Raw genomic sequence first — 18,974 nt, 5'->3', positions numbered from 1 at the left:
TGCTCTGCCTTCTCTCCTCACTTCTGGCTCTGACCTGCTCAGCTCTACCCTTAGCTTTTGGGGGAAGTCATGATCTGCTCTGTGCCTTGGTTTCCCCACTGGTGGACTTCAGTGGAAACACCCGGTAGTTGCTCTCCTCCTCCCCAGTTTCTGAGTCTCCTGCAGAACAGGAGCCCCGCAGCCAAGGAAGGGCTGGGAAGTTAACATGCAGACCCCAGTAACTGAGGGAGTCAAGGAAAATGGGAGCCCTCAGAGGAAGGGGAGGCCCTTGCTCTTCCTCTTGTGAGCTGCTGCCTGGGGTTGGCCGTGTCAGCAGCCAGGAATCCCTGCCCTGATCCTGTTGGGGACAGCCTCCCTGCTTTGGCAGCAGGGAATGACCTGGGGGAAGTGGACAGCGAGGCTTTCCCTGGAGAAGTTGCTGACGTCACATCCATGAGGGGCTGTGAGCCATGCATTGTCAGATCTCATGATTTTTTCAAAGTCAGGCATCCAGAGTTTTAAGGGTTAACAATCAGTATTTTAAAACGTATGTAACATGGTAGGTGTCAGCTTGAGTACAGCCTCAGATTGGACTGTCTCCTTGTGCTCTCAGCTGAGGAACTGTCACATAGAGAGTTCATGGATCCCAGACAGTTGTTTCAGAATCAAACCAGAACAGCCAGGCAGAGACGGCACAGAGTCCTGGACTATCAGAGGTGGCCTCCTCGTGGCACAGGTAGGGACACTGAGGCCAGAGTGAAGGGACTTGCCCAGCATCACACATGTCTCCTGCCCCCAGCTCAGGGCTGCCTCACTCCTAGGCCCTGGACTATAACCCAATCCTACTTGCCTCTTAGTCACGGGTATTTTGGAACATTGGCTAATACTGGGTGCCTAGCGAAGGAAAGGAGAGGCCCCTTTCAGGAAGGCCCCAGCCCTGCATGTCGTCAGCAGCCCTTGGGCAAGGCTGCCCGAGTAGCACCTAAAAGGGGCTGCAAGTGGCAGTGGATCAAAGAAGGGACAATGGCAGGGGCTTGGAGGGCACTGGTGCTGGTGGCAGGCTTGGCAGCAATGGCCTGTGTGGCCCAGCGCAGTCTGAGCTATGAAGAGATAGTCACCCAGGCCCTGTGGTTCTTCAACCAGGGGCGACAAGGACAGCGACTCTTTGGCCTGCTGGAAGCCATCCCACCACTGCCTAGCTTGGTGAGTGTTGGGGGCTCAGGCCCAGGAAGCGGGTAACACTCTGCCTCATAGCAGCCTGTGAGGACAGCAGGCAGGAGAGAATGCCTCGCACAGGCACAAAGTGCTTGGTTGACATTAGCTGCTGTTCTTATTATAATGTTTCTCCCCTCAGAAGATAAGACAAAGACCGTAATTTCTCTCGGGCCTGACAGCTGGCTAGCTGGTCAATTCCGGGCTTTGCCCAAGGATGAAATGCGGGTTCTGGGAGTCCAGCCTGCACTCAGGCCCTGGGTTTGTAGGAGCAAGCAGGGCTGTTTCAAAGGACAGACAGGAGCTGGACTGGTCTCACCAGCGACTCATCAGGGCCTTCCAGTGTCCCCTTCCCACCCCATTATCTCTCTCCTGGCAGCTGAGCATGCGAGGCAAGTATTCTAGTTCCTTTGTCACAGAAGAGGAAACTGAGGGGCAAAGATGGGAAGTGACCCCTCAAGGTGGTACAGCCATGAGGTGTTAGCCTCGGCTAGTTTCCAGAAGCCCTGCACACCTTAAATCTCTGCTCAGGCCACTTGAAGAGGCTGCCTCCTTTAGGTGGAAAGTGCAGACCTCGGCTAAGCCCCTTCCAACTTGGAACTGTGAACTCTCTCCTCCTTGCCTTTGTTCCCTCCTCTGTAAAAGGGAGATAGATGATCATGAGTCTTCTCTTGATTTTTTAGAACTCCAACACCATGATCCCGCTCAACTTCAGGATTAAAGAGACGGTGTGCTTTTTGCTCTGGCACCGCCGACAGCCCCGAGAATGTCCCTTCAGGCCGGGCGGGGCGAGTCTCCCATCCCCTGGCTCCCTGCCCCCATGAGCAAGAGAAGGACCTCCCCCTCTCCCTTCTCCCGGAGGCTGTATTTGCTTCCACCCTCCTCACCTCGCCCAGGTGAGGTTTGATTATGGAAGGCATTTAAAAAATAATAATAAATTTACTTATTTATGTTTGGCTGCGATGGGTCTTCGTCAGTGCGTGCTGGCTTGCGGGGGCTACTCTTCGCCGCAGTGCGCGGGCTTCTCATTGCAGTGGCTTCTCTTGTGGCGGAGCATGGGCTCTAGGCGCGCGGGCTTCAGTAGTTGTGGCACATGGGCTTAGTTGCTCCGCGGCATGTGGGATCTTCCCGGACCAGGGCTCGAACCTTTGTCCCCTGCATTGGCAGGCGGATTCTTAACCACTGCGCCACCAGGGAAGCCCAGTAGCCATTTTTAAAATTGGGTTTTTCCTTACTGGTTTTTCTTACTACATGTAAATTATCAATTCTTATTAGAAAAACAATACATGCTAAAGAAATGACTAAATATTAAGAGAAAGAAGAAGGGGACCGTAATGCACCTAGTGATAACTGTTTTTCTAAAATTAGGAAAATAATATTTTATTATAGCAAATTAACAAAATGTGGAGAAGCAAACTAAAAACAAACAAACAAAAACCCCCTGCAACCCCACTACCCAGGAGGAGACAACATTAACCGTTGGTGAATCATCTTCTGTATCTTTTTTATGTACACACGAGTGTTTTAAACAAATATAGCTTCCTCTGAGGCTAATTTTGGAGGCCTTTTCCCATTTAATATAACTTGCATGAAAGTCCTTAATTTTACTGGGTGTTCACGGAGCCCGCCCGGGTCCCCCCAGCGTTCGCCGCTCCCGCCTGGCTCTGGGGGGAGGATTAGGGAGGGCGCCGGCTTCGGGAGCCTGGGTACCTGGGCAAGAACGTCGGCCACCGCACTCCTGTGCTCACTGACCCGCAGGAAGAGCGGAACTGCACGGGCATCTTCTTCATGCTGCAGCACATCCTTCCGTCCCTCAACCGTCCCTCAACTGCCCTGGGGACCCGGACCACGAGCGCGAGCTCAAGCCGGAGATGAGCCCCTGCGCCCGCGCTGGCCCCAGTCTGTTTCCGTCGCGGGCGGCGCTCTGCCCGGTGACCGCCGATGACCGAGGGGCCCTCACCCGGGCCACTGACTTCAGCGCGTGGGGCCTCAGTTTCCTCCTCTGGAAACCGGGCCGATCGAGCCCTTCTAAACGCAAGTCGTCGGGAGGAGAAAGGCTTGTGGAGTGTGAGGCGCGGTTGGACCTTGATGACTGCTAGTCGTTTGGCAGGAGGGGTAGGGAGGAGAGACTGGTGGCCGAGGCTAAGGGGCATCCTGGGGGTGAGAGGGAGCTCAGACTTCGCAGGACACTGGCTCTGCTCTGGGCCCTGAGCTCTGGGAACCCTCCTCCACATCCCACATTTGGAAAAACTGAAGCCGGAGATGCAACCTCCTAGCAAGTGAGTGGAATAGCCAGAGAGGAAGTGAGCGGCAGAGTTCAGGCCTTCCCAGGCCCTCTGGGCTCCGAGTGGAAGGGCCTCACTGGGGACCACCTCCAGCCCCATCACCAACATCACTGCCGGTGCCTCACACTCATCCCCACCTGGAGAGAGGGGCCACAGGCAGGACAGGAAAGGGGGCCAATCAATGAGGGTGATCACGTCTGCATCACTTCTGTAGGTCCACCGGGTGAGGCGTTCTGCTGGGTCCCCTGGAGTGGACACTCCAGGAACTGAGAGCTCCCAACTGCCACATGCAGTCAGGGACCTGTACGAGAAAGCCAAGCACGACATCATCACCAACATACTGAGGAATTTCTAGGGCTGCGGAAGGTAAGGGATGCCCTGCAACCCCACCACAACCTCTTATTCCCACCCATTCTCTTCCTCTGCTGCCCTCAGCACTCCCTTTCCTGCAGTCTGAGCCCACCCATACTCCTCTGCATTTGCATACCTGCTTCCCTCTGTCTGGAATTCCTGCCCATCCTGTGTCTGTAAACCCTGCTCATCTTTTAAGGCACAGCTCCAAAGTCACCTCCTCCAGGAAGCCTCTCTGCTCTTCCCTGGGCAGCAGAAGTGTCCTTCCCTCAACTGTGCATTCATGATCCCCAAACCATTACCTGGCATTACCTGCTGTGTCCCAGGCTCCGTAGCACTGTATTTACTCACAGCTGAGCCCTCCTCAGCCAGCTGCAGGTGGCTGGGGAATGACTATCTCAGCAAAGTGCTCCTGAATCCTGGGAGGGCAGTTCCTTCTGTGCAGGACCCTGAGCACCCCTGTTCCCTGCCCAGTCACTGTGACAACTAAATGTCCCTTCATATATCCAGGTACCTCCAAGAGGGGGTCAGGCCACTCTCTGGTGAGAGCCACAGGAGAGAAACTCAATAAAACGTTTCTAAAATAAATGATTACATGAATGTGAATGAATAAGGTGTTAGAGCTGGGCCAGCTGGACTTGGGGTGAGGAGACTAATGAGACAGGTCCTGGGGGTGATTCCACTGTGCATCATGGGAACACAGACTCCCTGAGGTCAGGGCAGGGACAATGAAGAGAAACATGGGTTGGGGGGGCATCCAAGGGCTTCCCTGGAAGCTCAAGAAGGCAGAGTAATCTGCCCCCAGCCTCCTCAACCACCTTTCATTCCTTTATGCTTCCTTCTTATCTAAGCTCCAGCCAGAACCTCTCCCTGAACCCCAGACTCGCATTTCAGATTGCCTCCTGGACGCCTCCCCATGGATGTCCAAGGTGTGCCACACAGTATCTTCCCTCCAAACCACCCTTCCTACAGCCCACCCCAGCCCAGCTGATGGCAGCCTCCATCCAAGCACCTGAGCATCTGGCTCTCTGCTGTCTTTCACAGCCACATCTGGTCCACAGCAAACCTTGGCCTTGGTTCCTGATACATCCAGCTCTGAGAACACTGTAGTTGCTCAGTAAATACTTGTTGAATGGATGAATGCCCTTGTCTTCTCACTAGTAGGCTCATTTTTCAAGTCTTTGCTACAGAAATATCTGTGGGAAACTCTCATTTGAGGGGCCATGGTGTAGAGCCCCTTGGGGAAATGGGTTTTTTAGTAATTATCCCAGGAAAGCCAAGGACTCCTCTCCATTAATGATAATAATAGCCACGATTTATGAATGCCACTTCCCATACAGTGAATGGGAATACACTTCTCAGGTCTCAGAATTGCGTTGCAAGCTGCATGCATCACCTGCAACTTTTAGTGAGAAAACTAAGCCTCAAGGAAATTGGTTAACTTGCCCATAGTCCACACTCCAACTCCCTTGCCACCTAAATCTCAGGTAGCCCCACTGGTGGGCAAGAGGGGGTGGGGGATGCTGCAGGGAGCAACCCTGGGGTGGGAAATGGGCAGGTTTGGGCTGAGCAGGATAAACTAGACCCCAGACCCTCTCCCCATGGTGGGACAATGATGTTCAGCTGGAGAAGGTCACTTCTAGCTCCTGCAGAGAGCAGAAGGCACCAGCACTGCAGGCACACCACCACATATCACTCCCTTGCCTGACCCCCACCCTGAAAGAGTACTTCCAGGTCTCATCCAGGTCTTCTAGGGGGTTCTGGACACTAACGGGCTGAGCAACTTCTCCCAGGAAGCTCAAGGCTCATCTATGGTGGTCAATGCCACATTACACAAGGCCCATCATGCTGTACCCCGCAAGAGGGCAGGCCTGTAGGATCAGCCACGAGGCTCTGCTGGGGCCATTCTGCTGTATTCTCATAGCCCAGACACTATCAGGCCCTGAGATGGTATCAAGGTTCCAAATACAGCTCAGCCTCTTGGCCTTGGCAGCTTCTGAAAGTCTTCAGGCCCACAGAAGCAAAACCGAGAAGGAAAAACTCACTGGGGGTTGGGGGTGGGAACACAATGGGTGAACAGACCTCTAGGGCAACATCTAAATGGCTGCAGGAATCAAATTTCATTCCTCATACATACAGGTACAATGTGAGTTTTATTTTTAAAAGAAAAAATGACTTCACAGTCATTTTATGGCCCATTTTACAACCAGCTTATTCTCATTTAACCTGTCAGCTAACACACTTCAGTCCCTATTGACTCACCCCATGTTTTTTTCTGTGTAATTCTCCATTGGGTGGTTAGGCCTCCATTTATTTAAGTCACTCCTGCTGTTGAAGTTGTTTCCATTTTGTTTTGCTTTGAAATTGCTATAAACAATGCTGAGATGAAAATAAGTTCCTAGAATGGAAATGACGTCAAAGTGTATGACCATATTAAGAATTTAGGGGCTTCCCTGGTGGCACAGTGGTTAAGAATCCGCCTGCCAATGCAGGGGACACAGGTTCAAGCCCTGGTCCGGGAAGATCCCACATGCCGCAGAGCAACTAAGCCCGTGCGCCACAACTACTGAGCCTGCGTCATAGAGCCCGCGTGCCACAACTACTGAGCCCGTGTGCCACAACTACTGAAGCCCGTGAGCCTAGAGCCCGTGCTCCGCAACAAGAGAAGCCACCGCAATGAGAAGCCCATGCAGTGCAACGAAGAGTAGTCCCCACTCACCACAACTAGAGAAAGCCCGTGTGCAGCAATGAAGACCCAAGTCAGCCAAAAATAAATAAATTAATTTTAAAAAAAAGAATTTATCGTATTGCTAAATTACTATCTAGAATTATAGACAGTAGTTTAGCAATATTGCTCTTCTGGCAGTTTTATTTATGCTGCTGGGAAATAGGGAATTGCCTGAGTACCGAATAGGGGAATGGTTAAGTAATTTGTATTATATTCACTGAATACTGTACAGGCTTTAAGATAATTTGAAGACAATGTTATATCAAAGAAAATGCTTGTGTTAGACTGCAGAAAGCCTGATTAAAGAAAACAGGGACAGAAGGCAAAAAGAGCTCAAGTTACATGAAAGGGGATAGCCATGGAAACAGGAGTGACAGAATTTAAGAGCTTATGACTACTTACAATCACAGAGAATACGAAAACCTGGAGGAAATGAATGCTTTCTTAGCTAAACATGATTTATCAACATTGACTCAGGACCTGAAGGGGAATATGTGAGAAGGCCCATTTTCTCAGAAGAGTCTGGAGAGGTGATTAGAGTTCCAGGACCAGATGGTCCACAGCTGAGATTTATCTAGTCTTTAGAGTGGGGCTTCTCAATGTACATAACAGTCATCTGAGGAGTCTCATTAAACTATAGACTCCAGCCCAGTAGGCCTGGGGTGGGCCCCAGGAATCTGTTTTTGTAACTACCTTCCAGGTGATGCTGACACTGCTGATCCATGAACCACACTTGGAACAGGGAGGCTTTAAAGGACATATAATTCCAAAGTTATTTAAACTTTGTTAATAGTTTATATAAAATACACATAAAATTATATATCTATGTATAAATTATTTAATTCAAAATCAAGGAAAAAGATGGAAAGCTCCTCAATTCATTTTCTTTGTCTCAGAATACACTTAATAGTAGAACCTAAAGATAGTATAGGGGGTGTGGCCAAGATGGTAGCTTAGGAAGACCCTGAGCTCACATCCTCCCACAGGTGCACCAAAACTACAACCATTTATAGAACAGCTATCTATGAGAATGTCCTGAAGACCAGCAGAAAATATTTTCCACAACTAAAGATACAAAGAAGGAACCACAATGAGATGGGGAGGAGGGGTGGAGATGTGATATAAGTCAAGACCCACACCCTCAGATAGGCAACAAACAGGAGGATAATCACCACTGCAAAGTTTCTCCCCAAGAAGCAAGGGGTCTAAGCCCCACATCAGGCTCCTGAGCCTATGGGTTTTGCACCAGAAAGGTGAGCCCCCAAAACATCTGGCTTTGAAGGCCAGCAGGGCTTGCATTCAGAAGAGCTGGGGGGCTGTAGGAAACAGACTGTTCTTAAAGGGCACGTGCAAAATCTCACATGATCCAGTGTAGAGGCAGTAATTTGAAAGGAGCCTGAGTCAGACCTACTTGCTACTTGCTCATCTTTTTTTTTTTTGGCCATGCCACGCAGCTTGTGGGGATCTTAGTTCCCCAACCAGGGATAGAACCCAGGCCCTCGGCAGTGAAAGCATGAAATCCTAACCACTGGACCACCAGGGAATTCCCACTTGCTTATCTTAGAAAGTCTCCTGGAGAGGCAGGAGGTAACTGGGACTCCCCCTGGGGACATAGATGCTGGCTGGAACCATTTTTGGGAGCTCATTCTACCATGAGAACACTGGTGCTGGCAAGTACCATTTTGGAGTCCTCCCTCTAGTTTACTAGTGCCAGGGCTAACCTGCCCACCAGTAGGCTGGGACCAGCCCCAGGTTCTCCCGGGCTATGCAGCCAGCCACACCAGGACCTGGCCTTGTCCACCAAAGATTGGTAGCCACCACACAAGGCAAGGTCTGGCAGCCAGTGGGGGTAGGGGCCAGCCTGACCTACCAGCACACCCACAGTAGTCAGGTCAACCACAACAGAACAGCCCACATAGGGGGCATCCCTAGAGTATACAGATCTGGTGACCAAAGGGAAGTGTGTTGCTGGACCCCTTAGGATGTCTCCTACACAAGGCCACTTCTTCAAGATCAAAAACAAAACCAACCTACCTAATACATAGAAATAAATACAAAGAATTAGGCAAAATTAGGAGACAGAGGAATATATTCCAAATGAAGGAACAAGACAAAACACTAGAAGAAAAACACAGTGAAGAAGAGTTCAAGGTAATGATCATAAAGATGCAGAATGTACTTGGAAGAAGAATGGATGAACACAGTGAGAAGTTTAGTAAAGAATTAGAAAATATAGAGAAGAACCGAACAGAGCTGAAGAATATAATAAGTGAAATAAAAAATACATTAGAAGGAATCAACAGTAAATTAGATGTTACAGAGGAATGAATCAGTTAACTGGAAGACAGAGTAGTGGAAATCACCCAAGCCAAACAGAAAAAAGAAAAAAAGATTTAAAAAAATGAGGATAGTTTAAGAGACTTCTGGGACAACATCAAGCATACTAACATTTGCATTACAGGGGTCCTGGAAAGAGAAAAGAGAAAGGGGCAGAGAACTTATTTGAAGAAATAATAGCTGAGAACTTTCCTAACCTGGGGAAAAAAAAAGACATCCAAGTCAAAGAAGCACAGAGTCCCAAACAAGATGAACCCAAAGAGGTCCACACCAAGCACATTATAATTAAAACTGCAAAAATTGAAGATAGAGAATCTTAAAAGCAGCAAGGAAAAGGAACTAGTTACCTATAAGGGAACTCCCGTATGACTATGAGCTGACATTTCAGCAGAACCTTTGCAGGCCAGAGGTAGTGGCATGATATATTCAAAGCAATGAAAGGAAAAAAACCTACAACCACTCTACTCAACAAGGCTTTCACATTTGAGAGATACAGAGTTTTACAGAGAAGCAAAAGCCAAAAGAATTCAGCACCACTAAACAGGCTTTACAAGAAATGTTAAAAGGACTTTGCTAAATGGAAAAGACCACAGCTAGAAATATGAAAATTAGGAAAGGAAAAATCTTATTGGTAAAGGCAAACATACAGTAAAGGTAGTAGATCAACCACTCATAAAGCTAGTAGGAAGCCTGAAAGACAAAAGTAGTAAAATCATCTATATGTGCAATGAACAGTTAAGGGATACACAAAAATATGTAAAATATGATGTCAAAAACATTGATGTGTGGGGTGGGTAGTAAAAATTGCATTTTTAGGTTGTTAGAATGCATTTGAACTTAAGAGATCATCAACTTAAAACAGCTATATATATATAAAATAACCACATATAAAATAACCACATATATAAAATAACCATATATATGTCATTACATATGAACCTCATGGTAACCACAAACCAAAATTTGTAATAAATACGCACATACAAAAAGAGAAAGGAATCCAAACATAACACTAAAGACAGTCATCTAATCACAAGGGAAAAGAGCAAAAGAAAAAGAAAGGAAACAAAAAGAACTACAAAAACAACCAGAAAACAATGAACAAATTGCAGTAAGTACATGCCTATCGATAATTACTTTATACGGCATATATGGCCTTCAATAAATAAATGCAAATGATGTAATTGAAAAAAAATTACTATAAATGTGAATGGACTAAGTGCTCCAATAAAAAGACAAAGAGTGGCTGAATGGATACCAAAACAAGACCCATATATATGCTGCCTACAAGAGACTCATTTCAGATTTAAAGACACACATAAACTGAAATTTAGAGGACAGAAAAAGGTATTTTATGCAAATGGAAATCAAAAGAAAGCCTGGGTAGCAATACTTATATCAGACAAAATAGACTTTAAAACAAAGACTGTAACAAGAGATAAAGGATATTATATAATGATAAAGAAATTGATCCAACAAGAAGATATAACAATTATAAATATATATGCACCCAATCAAGGAGCACCTAAATACATAAAGCAAATATTAACATAAAGGGTGAAATTGACATTAATACAATAATAGTAGTGAACTTTAATACTCCATTTACATCAATGGACAGATCATCCAGATGGGAAATCAATAAGGAAATACTGGCCTTAAATGACACAATAGATCAGGTGAAATTGATAGACATATATAGAATATTCCACCAAAAGCAGCAGAATACACATTCTTTTCAAGTGCACATGGAACACTCTCCAGGACAGATCACATGCAAGGCAACAAAACAAGTCTAAATAAATTTAAAATCATATCAAGCATCTTTCCCAATCACAACAGTATGAGACTAGAAATAACTACAAGAAAAAAACTGCAAAAAACGTGGAGGCTAACGAATATGCTATTAAACAACCAATGCGTCACTGAAGAAATCAAAGTGGAAATTAAAAAAAGTACCTGGAGACAAATGAAATGGAAACACATGATCTACAATCTATGGGATGCAGCAAAAGAGGTTCTAAGAGGGAAGTTTAATAGCAATACAAGCCTACTTCAGGAAACAAGAAAAACCTCAAATAAACAATCTAACCTTACACCTAAAGGAACTATAAAAAGAAGAACAAACAAAACCCAAAGTCAGTAGAAGGAAAGAAATAATAAATATCAGACCAGAAATAAATGAAATAGAGACTGAAAAAAACAATAGAAAAGATCAATGAAACTAAGAGCTGGTTCTTTGAAAAGATAAGCAAAATTGATAAACCTTTAGCCAGACTCATCAAGAGAAGGCCTAGATAAATAAAATCAGAAATGAAAGAGGCAAAGTTACAACTGACACCACAGAAATACAAAGGATTATAATAGATTACTATGAACAATTATATGCCAATAAAATGGATAACATAGAAGAAATGGATAAATTCTTAGAAATGTACACTCTCCTAAGACTGAGGAAGAAATAGAAATATAGGGACTTCCCTGGCCCTGGTGGTCCAGTGGTAAAGAATCTGCCTTACAACACAGGGCACGTGGGTTTGATCCCTGGTCAGGGAACTAAGATCCCACATGCCGCAGAGCAACTAAGCACGCACACCACAACTACTTGTGCCTCAACTAGAGCCTGCGTGCTGCAAACTACAGAGCCCACGCATTCTGGAACCCGCGCACCACAACTAGAGAGAGAAAATCCACACGTCACAACAAGAAGCCCGTGCACCACAAAAAAGATCCTGCATGTCTCAGCGAAGATCCCGTGTGCCGCAACTAAGACCTGACACAGCCAAATAAAATAAATAAAATAAATCTTTTAAAAAAAGAAATAGAAATATGAATAGACCAATTAATTATCAGTAGTGAAATTGAATAATAAGAATAAAAGAAACCCTCCCAACAAACAAAAGTCCAAGACCAGATGGCTTCATGGGTGAATTCTACAAAACATTAAAAAAAAAATTTGGCTGTACTGTGCAGCATGCAGGATCTTAGTTCCCCAACCAGGGGTCAAACCTGGGCCCCGGCAGTGAAAGCACCAAGTCCTAACCACTGGACCACCAGGGAATTCCCTACAAAACATTTAAAGAAGAGTTAACACCTATTCTTCTCAAACTATTCCAAAAAATAAAGAATGCTTCTGAACTCATTCTAAAAAGCCTGATGCCAAAACCAAAGACATCACAAAAAAAGAAAATTACAGGCCAGTATCACTGATGAACACTGATGCAAAAATCCTCAACAAAATATTAGCAAATAGAATCCAACAATAAAGTATCATACATCATGATCAAGTGGGACATATCCCAGGGATTCAAAATCAACAAATCAATCAATATGATACACAACATTAATGAACTGAAGAAAAAATCATATGATCATCTCAGTAGATGCAGAAAAAGCTTTTGACAAGTTCAGCATCCATTTATGATTTAAAAAACTCAGGGGTTTGGGATTAGCAGATGCAAACTATTATATATAGGATAGATAAACAATAAGATCCTACTGTATAGAACAGGGAACTGTAATTAATATCCTGTGATAAACCATAATGGAAAAGAATATATATGTGTATAACTGAATTGCTTTGCTGTACAGCATAAATTAACACAACACTGTAAGTCAACTGTACTTCAATAACATTAAAAAGAAAAAAAGAAAAAACCTCTCAAAAAACTGGGTATAGAGGGACTATACCTCAACATAATAAAGGCTGTATATGACAAACCTACAGGCAACATCATATTCAATGTTGAAAGTCTGAAAGCATTTCCTCCAAGATCAAGAACAAGACAAAGATGCCCACTCTTGCCACTTTTATTCAATATAGTGCTGGAAGTCCTATAGTTCAATATAGTGCTGGAGGGAAGGAGGGAGAAAAAGAGAGAGGGAGGGAGTGAGAGAGGGAGAGAGGGAGGGAGGGAGGGAGGGAGGGAAGGAAGGAAGGAAGGAAGGAAGAAAGGAAGGAAGGAATGGAGAGGGGTAGGGAAGGAAGGAATGGAGAGGGGTAGGGAAGGAAGGAGGGAGGCAGGAAAAAGAAAAGAAAAAGGAAAGAGGAAGGAAGGAAGGAATGGAGGGAGGGAGGGAGGGAGGGAGGAAGAAAAGGAATCCAAATTGGAAAGAAAGAAGTGAAACTGTCACTGTATGCTGATGACAACATTTTCTGTACTTCATATAGAAAATCCTGAAGATGCCACCAAGAAACTATTAGAACTAATAACTGATTTCAGTAAAGTGCAGGGTACAGAATTAATATACAGTAATCTGTTGCATTTCTATACACTAACAGTGAACTATCAGAAAGAGAAGTTAAGAAAACAATCCCATTTACAATTGCATCAAAAATAATATTATACCATGCTCATGGATTAGAAGAATTAATATTGTTAAAATGAACATACCCAAGGCAATCTACAGATTCAATGCAATCCCTATCAAAATACCAAAGGCATTTTTCACAGAACTAGAACAAATGATTCTAAAATTTGTATTGAAACACGAAGGACCCCAAATAGCCAAAACAGTCTTGAGAAGGAAGAATAAAGCTGAAGGTATCACACATTTCAAACTATACTACAGAGCTACAGTAATCAAAACTGTATGGTACTGGCATAAAACAGACATATAGATCAATGGAACAGAACAGAGATCCCAGAAGTGAACCTACACTTATTTGGTCAATTAATCTATGACAAAAGAGGCAAGAATATACAATGGGGAAAAGACAGCTTCTTCGATAAACGGTGTTGGGAAAACTGGACAGCTACCTGCAAAACAACTGAACTAGACAACTTTCCACACCATATACAAAAAATAAACTCAAAATGGATTAAATACTTAAATGGAAGACTTGAAACCATAAAACTCCTAGAAGAAAACATAGGCAGTAAGTTCTAAACTGGCAGTTCAATTCAGTGGGGAAAGGGTGGATATTTTAATAAATGAGGCAGGCCTAACTGGTTCACCATCTGGAGGAAAAAATACAGTATCTGCTAAAAATTCTAGCTGGATTAAAGACACATGTGTAAAAAAATAAAATAACATCTTTCAAGAAAACCCAATGGCCAACATATGGAAACAAAGAAACAACCAGCTGAGAAATGACTGAATAAATGATGGGACATATACACCCTGGGACATGACACAGCCTTTAAAAATGGATTAGAGCTTCAGCAGAAGGTGTGGGGAAAAGAAGGCTCCAAAAATTATGTACAATGGAATCCATCTTCTGTAAAACAGAAACTCCCAAATATGGACCTGCAGATACATACAGATGCTTTATATTGGTGTAGCGAAAATAGAGAAGAAAATACCCCAGGGTATTAACGTGGGTTATTCTGGGGGAGTTACTGATACAAGAGGTAGGAGAATGAAGTCAGCAAAAAAGGAAAAGAAAAAAGTGGGAGCTGCACTTTAGCAAGGATGACTATGAGGCACACTTCTGCATTTATATGAAATAGGAGGGGTATGTATGAGGTGAGCATATGCATAAAGGAATTAAACATTTCAAAACCGTGATAATCTTGAAGCCCATGTAACATCGAGGAAAGTGTTTGTGTCAAAAGACAAAAGCAGGGCCTTCCCTGGTGGCGCAGTGGTTGAGAGTCCGCCTGCTAATGCAGGGGACACGGGTTCGTGCCCCGGTCTGGGAAGATCCCACATGCCGCGGAGCGGCTGGGCCCGTGAGCCACGGCCGCTGAGCCTGTGCGTCCGGAGGCTGTGCTCCGCAATGGGAGAGGCCACAACAGTGAGAGGCCGCGTACCACAAAAAAAAAAAAAAAAAAAAAAAAAAGACAAAAGCAGGATTCTGAAGTTAACCCACATGGAGGACACACCTGACTCCAGCAAAGGAGCTGCTAAGCTGGGGTTGTCCCCACGTGATGGAGACCACAATGCCCTTGGAGTCCACAGGTCGCCTTACCATCTCGGCCTGAACTGCACCCCAGGATCGGGAGCCCCAGAGGAGACAGCAGACCTTGGGGACTCAGAAGCCACAGTGGAAAATCAGTGTCTGTTTTTTTTTTTTTTAAACAGCTTTATTGAGCTATAATTGACATATAATAACTTGCACATATTCAAAGTATACATTTTGGTAAGTCTGACATAGTATACATCTGTGAAACCATCACCACAGACAGTGCACATATCCACCATCCCCCAAAGTTTCCTCACACTCCTTTATATCCTCTGACTCCTCCCAAATACCCTCCTCGCCAATCCTGCTGTCCTCAGGCAAACTGTGATCTACTTTCTGTTGCTACAGATTAGTTTGCATTTTCCAGAGTTTTATATAAATGGAATCTGCTATAGAATGGAGGTTTTTGTTCCCTCAAAATTCACATGTTGAACTCCTAACCTCTAAAGTAAGGAGGGGAGGGCGTTTGGGAGGTGATTAAGTCATGAGGGCACAGCCCTCACGAATGGGATCAGTGTCCTTATAAAAGAGACTACGGAGAGCTCCCTTGCCATGCCCATCATGTGAGGACACACAGCAAAAAGACAGCTGTTTGTGAACCAGGAAGCAGGACCTCACTAGACAGTGAATCTGCTGGTCCCTTGATCTTGGACTTCCCATCCTCCAGAACTGTGAGAAATAAATGTCTGTTGCTTATAAGCCACCTAGTCTTCGGTATTTTGTTACAGCAGCCTGAACAGACCAAGACAGAGCATACAGCATATACTCCTTTTTTGTCTGGCTCTTTCACTAAGCATCATTATTTTGAGATTCATTCATGTTGTATCAATATATCAGTCATTCCTTTTATTGCCAAGTATGGATGTATCACAATTTGTTATCTGTTTTATCTATTTTCTCTACCACTTATTGAGTGGCCTTGAGTAGGTCTCCTCCCCCACTCTCAGCCTTTATTTGCACATCTATAAAATGGGGATAGCCCTGCTAGCTCTTCAACCAGGCTGTTGGGAGGATTTGACAAGACTTGATATGCAATGCTCTATAAAGAACCAAGGAGAGACTTCCCTGGTGGCACAGTGGTTGAGAATCCGCCTGCCAGGGCCGGGGACACGGGTTCGAGCCCTGGTCCGGGAGGATCCCACGTGCCACGGAGCAACTAAGTCCGTGTACCACAACTACTGAGCCTGCACTCTAGAGCCTGCAAGCCACAACTACTGAAGTCTGCACACATAGAGCCCGTGCTCCAGAACAAGAGAAGCCCCCACTTGCCGCAACTAGAGAAAGCCCATGCACAGCAACAAAGACCCAATGCAGTCAAAAACAAATACATTAAAAAAAAAAGAACCAAGGAGTGCTCTCTTTGGGATGGAGGGGGCCACACCTCTTATCTGCTAAGGCAACTGTGTCTGAACTTCTCCCCAAACCATCCCAAGAAGAGAACAGGCCCTGAAGCCCTGGAGAGCCACTGGAGGGGTATGAACAGGAGAGTGACACAATTTTGGTTTACAACTTTACAATTTCACTCTGGCTGCTCTGCTGCCTATAGACTGCAAAGTGCACAAGGGTGGAAGCGGGGGCACAAGGGTGGAAGCAGGGACACCACTTAGGAGGCCACTGTAGTGATCCAGGTTCTAAGGGATATGCTGACAGTGTGGACTAGGATGGAAGTAGAGGATAGAACTGGATTGGAAATAGAGTCAACAGAACTAGGTCATGGCTTAGCTGATGGAGATGATGATGATGAGTAACTTTCATCCCTTCCTCCCTCTAAAACCCAGCACTGGGTTCCTGACTAAACCACTGGGAAGATGAGAGATACACTATAAGGATGGGGAAAACTAAGGGCTGACCAGGTTTGAGGTTCCACTTTGGACATGGTCATACTGGGACATATTCAAGTGCATATGTGAATCTGTGCTGGCCCAGAGATAAGACTCCAGATGCCTTCCTCACATATGGAAAGGGCAGTATCAGCTAGGGAGGGCTCACTCTGAGCTCTGAGGCCTCTTTATATTTGGAAGTTAGAAAGAGGTGGAAGTGGGAAGTACCGGAGTGGAGAGAAGAGATGATCATGATCTCTGAGACAAGAAGAGGTGAGCATCTCCAGGCAAGGGAGAGAGGGAAAGTGAGGGGCTTGTAAGGGCACAGACCAGGCCCACTCTGGTAATATCAATCTCTGTTAATGGTGCAAGAATATCCCTAACCACAAGAATCCAACCTTCTAAGAGAAGTGGGTACCCACCCTCAGGAGGCCCCCAGGCAAGTGAAAAAACTGAATAAGAAATTTAAAATCATCCTTCAAATAACAGGCCCAGATGGCTTCACTGGTGAATTGTATCAAATATTTTAAAAAATAATACTAATTCTTCACAAACTCTTAGAGAAATAAGTAGGAAACACTTCACTCATTCTATAAGGCCAGTATCAAAGGCCAAAGACATCACAAGAAAAGAGAACTACAGAAAATAGCTCTCTAGTGAACACAGATGCAGAAACTACTCCTAAAAAATCAGCAAACCATCCAGCAACATAAAAAGGATTACACACCATTACTAAGTGAGATTTATCGCAGGAATTCAATGTTGGGTCAGCATCTTGAAAATCAATATTATATACACATTAACAGCTTAAAGGACAAAAACCACATGATGATCTCAATAGGTACAGGAAAAGCATTTGATAAAACCTAACACCCATTCATGACAAAAACTTCTTCAGGGCTTCCCTGGTGGCGCGGTGGTTGAGAGTCCGCCTGCCGATGCAGGGGACACGGGTTCGTGCCCTGGTCCGGGAAGATCCCACATGCCGCGGAGCGGCTGGGCCCATGAGCCATGGCTGCTGAGCCTGCGCATCTGGAGCCTGTGCTCCGCAACGGGAGAGGCCACAACAGTGAGAGGCCCGCGTACCGCAAACAAACAAACAAACGAAACTTCTTCAACTTGAAAAAAGACATTGATAAAAAATCCACAGCTTAACATATTTAACGGTGAAGGACTAAATGTTTAATGTTTTCCTCCCTCAGACTGAGAACAAGGCAAGAATGTCCACTTGTGCAACTTCTACACAACATTGTACTGGAGGTTCTTTTTTTTTTGGCCAGGCCACGCAGCTTTCAGGATCTCAGTTCTGCAACCAGGGATTGAACCTGGGCCACAGCAAGTCCTAACCACTAGGTCACCAAGGAACTCCCTGTACTGGAGATTCTAGCCAGTGCAACAAAGCAGGAAAAAATTAAAGGCTTCCAGATTGGAAAGAAAAAAAGTGAAACTGTCTTTATTCACAGATGACATATCATGCGTGTAGAAAATCCCAAGGAATACACATATACAATTTTTTTTTTTTTTTTTTTGTGGTACGCGGGCCTCTCACTGCTGTGGCCTCTTCCGTTGCGGAGCACAGGCTCCAGATGCGCAGGCCCAGCGGCCATGGCCCATGGGCCCAGCCGCTCCGTGGCATGTGGGATCCTCCCGGACCGGGGCACGAACCCGTGTCCCCTGCATCGGCAGGCGGACTCTCAGCCACTGCGCCACTAGGGAAGCCCTACAATTTTTGTTTTTAAAAGATAAAATCTAATAGGGAGTTCCCTGGGAGTCTAGTGGTTAGGTTTCGGCACTTTCACTGCTATGGCCCGGGTTCAATCCCTGGTTGGGGAACATCCCTCAAGCCACGTGGCACAGCCAAAAAAAAAAAAAGAAAAGAAAAACTAATAGATAAGTTTAGCAAGGTCACAGGATATAAGATCAATATACAAAAAAAAACGGTATTTCTATATACTAGCACCAAAAAAAACCCCAAATTAAAATTAAGCAAGCACTTCCATCCACAACAGCATAAAAACAAAAATACTTAGGATCAATTTAACAGAAGGAAGTACAACACTCATACAACAAAAATGGCAAAACATTGCTAAGAGAAACAGAGGAAGATCTAAACAAATGACATCCCATGTTCATGGATTGGAAGACTTTGTATTGTCAGTATGGTAATTCTCCCCAAATGAACTATAAATTCAACACAATATCTATTAAAAACCCAGAAAACTTTCTGTAGAAATTGACAAGCTGACCTATAAAAGCTATATGGGAATGCAAAGTACCTAAAATATTCAACAGAATTTTTAAAAAGAACAAAGTTGGAGAACTTACATTATCTAATTTTAAGACTTACTTTAAAG

The 18,974-nt window shown here is 44.9% G+C and overlaps 1 protein-coding gene across 1 annotated transcript; it reads left to right on the top strand.

Annotated features, from left to right (window-relative positions):
- Positions 1-1,002: 1,002 nt before the first annotated feature.
- On the top strand, positions 1,003-3,863 carry LOC309828693 (15 kDa protein A-like; the record flags this gene model as incomplete). The annotated part of the gene is made up of 3 exons (XM_082664208.1): positions 1,003-1,182; positions 1,875-1,979; positions 2,950-3,863. The coding sequence occupies 3 exons, from the start codon at positions 1,003-1,005 to the stop codon at positions 3,064-3,066; spliced, it is 402 nt and encodes a 133-aa protein (XP_082520334.1). The 3' UTR covers positions 3,067-3,863.
- Positions 3,864-18,974: the final 15,111 nt, after the last annotated feature.

Source organism: Grampus griseus, assembly GCF_964374135.1.
Source record: "Grampus griseus genome assembly, chromosome: 10".
Classification (NCBI taxonomy): Eukaryota; Metazoa; Chordata; class Mammalia; order Artiodactyla; family Delphinidae; genus Grampus; species Grampus griseus.
Note: the sequence above shows the minus strand (reverse complement) of the source record. Positions and strands in the feature narration are given on the sequence as shown.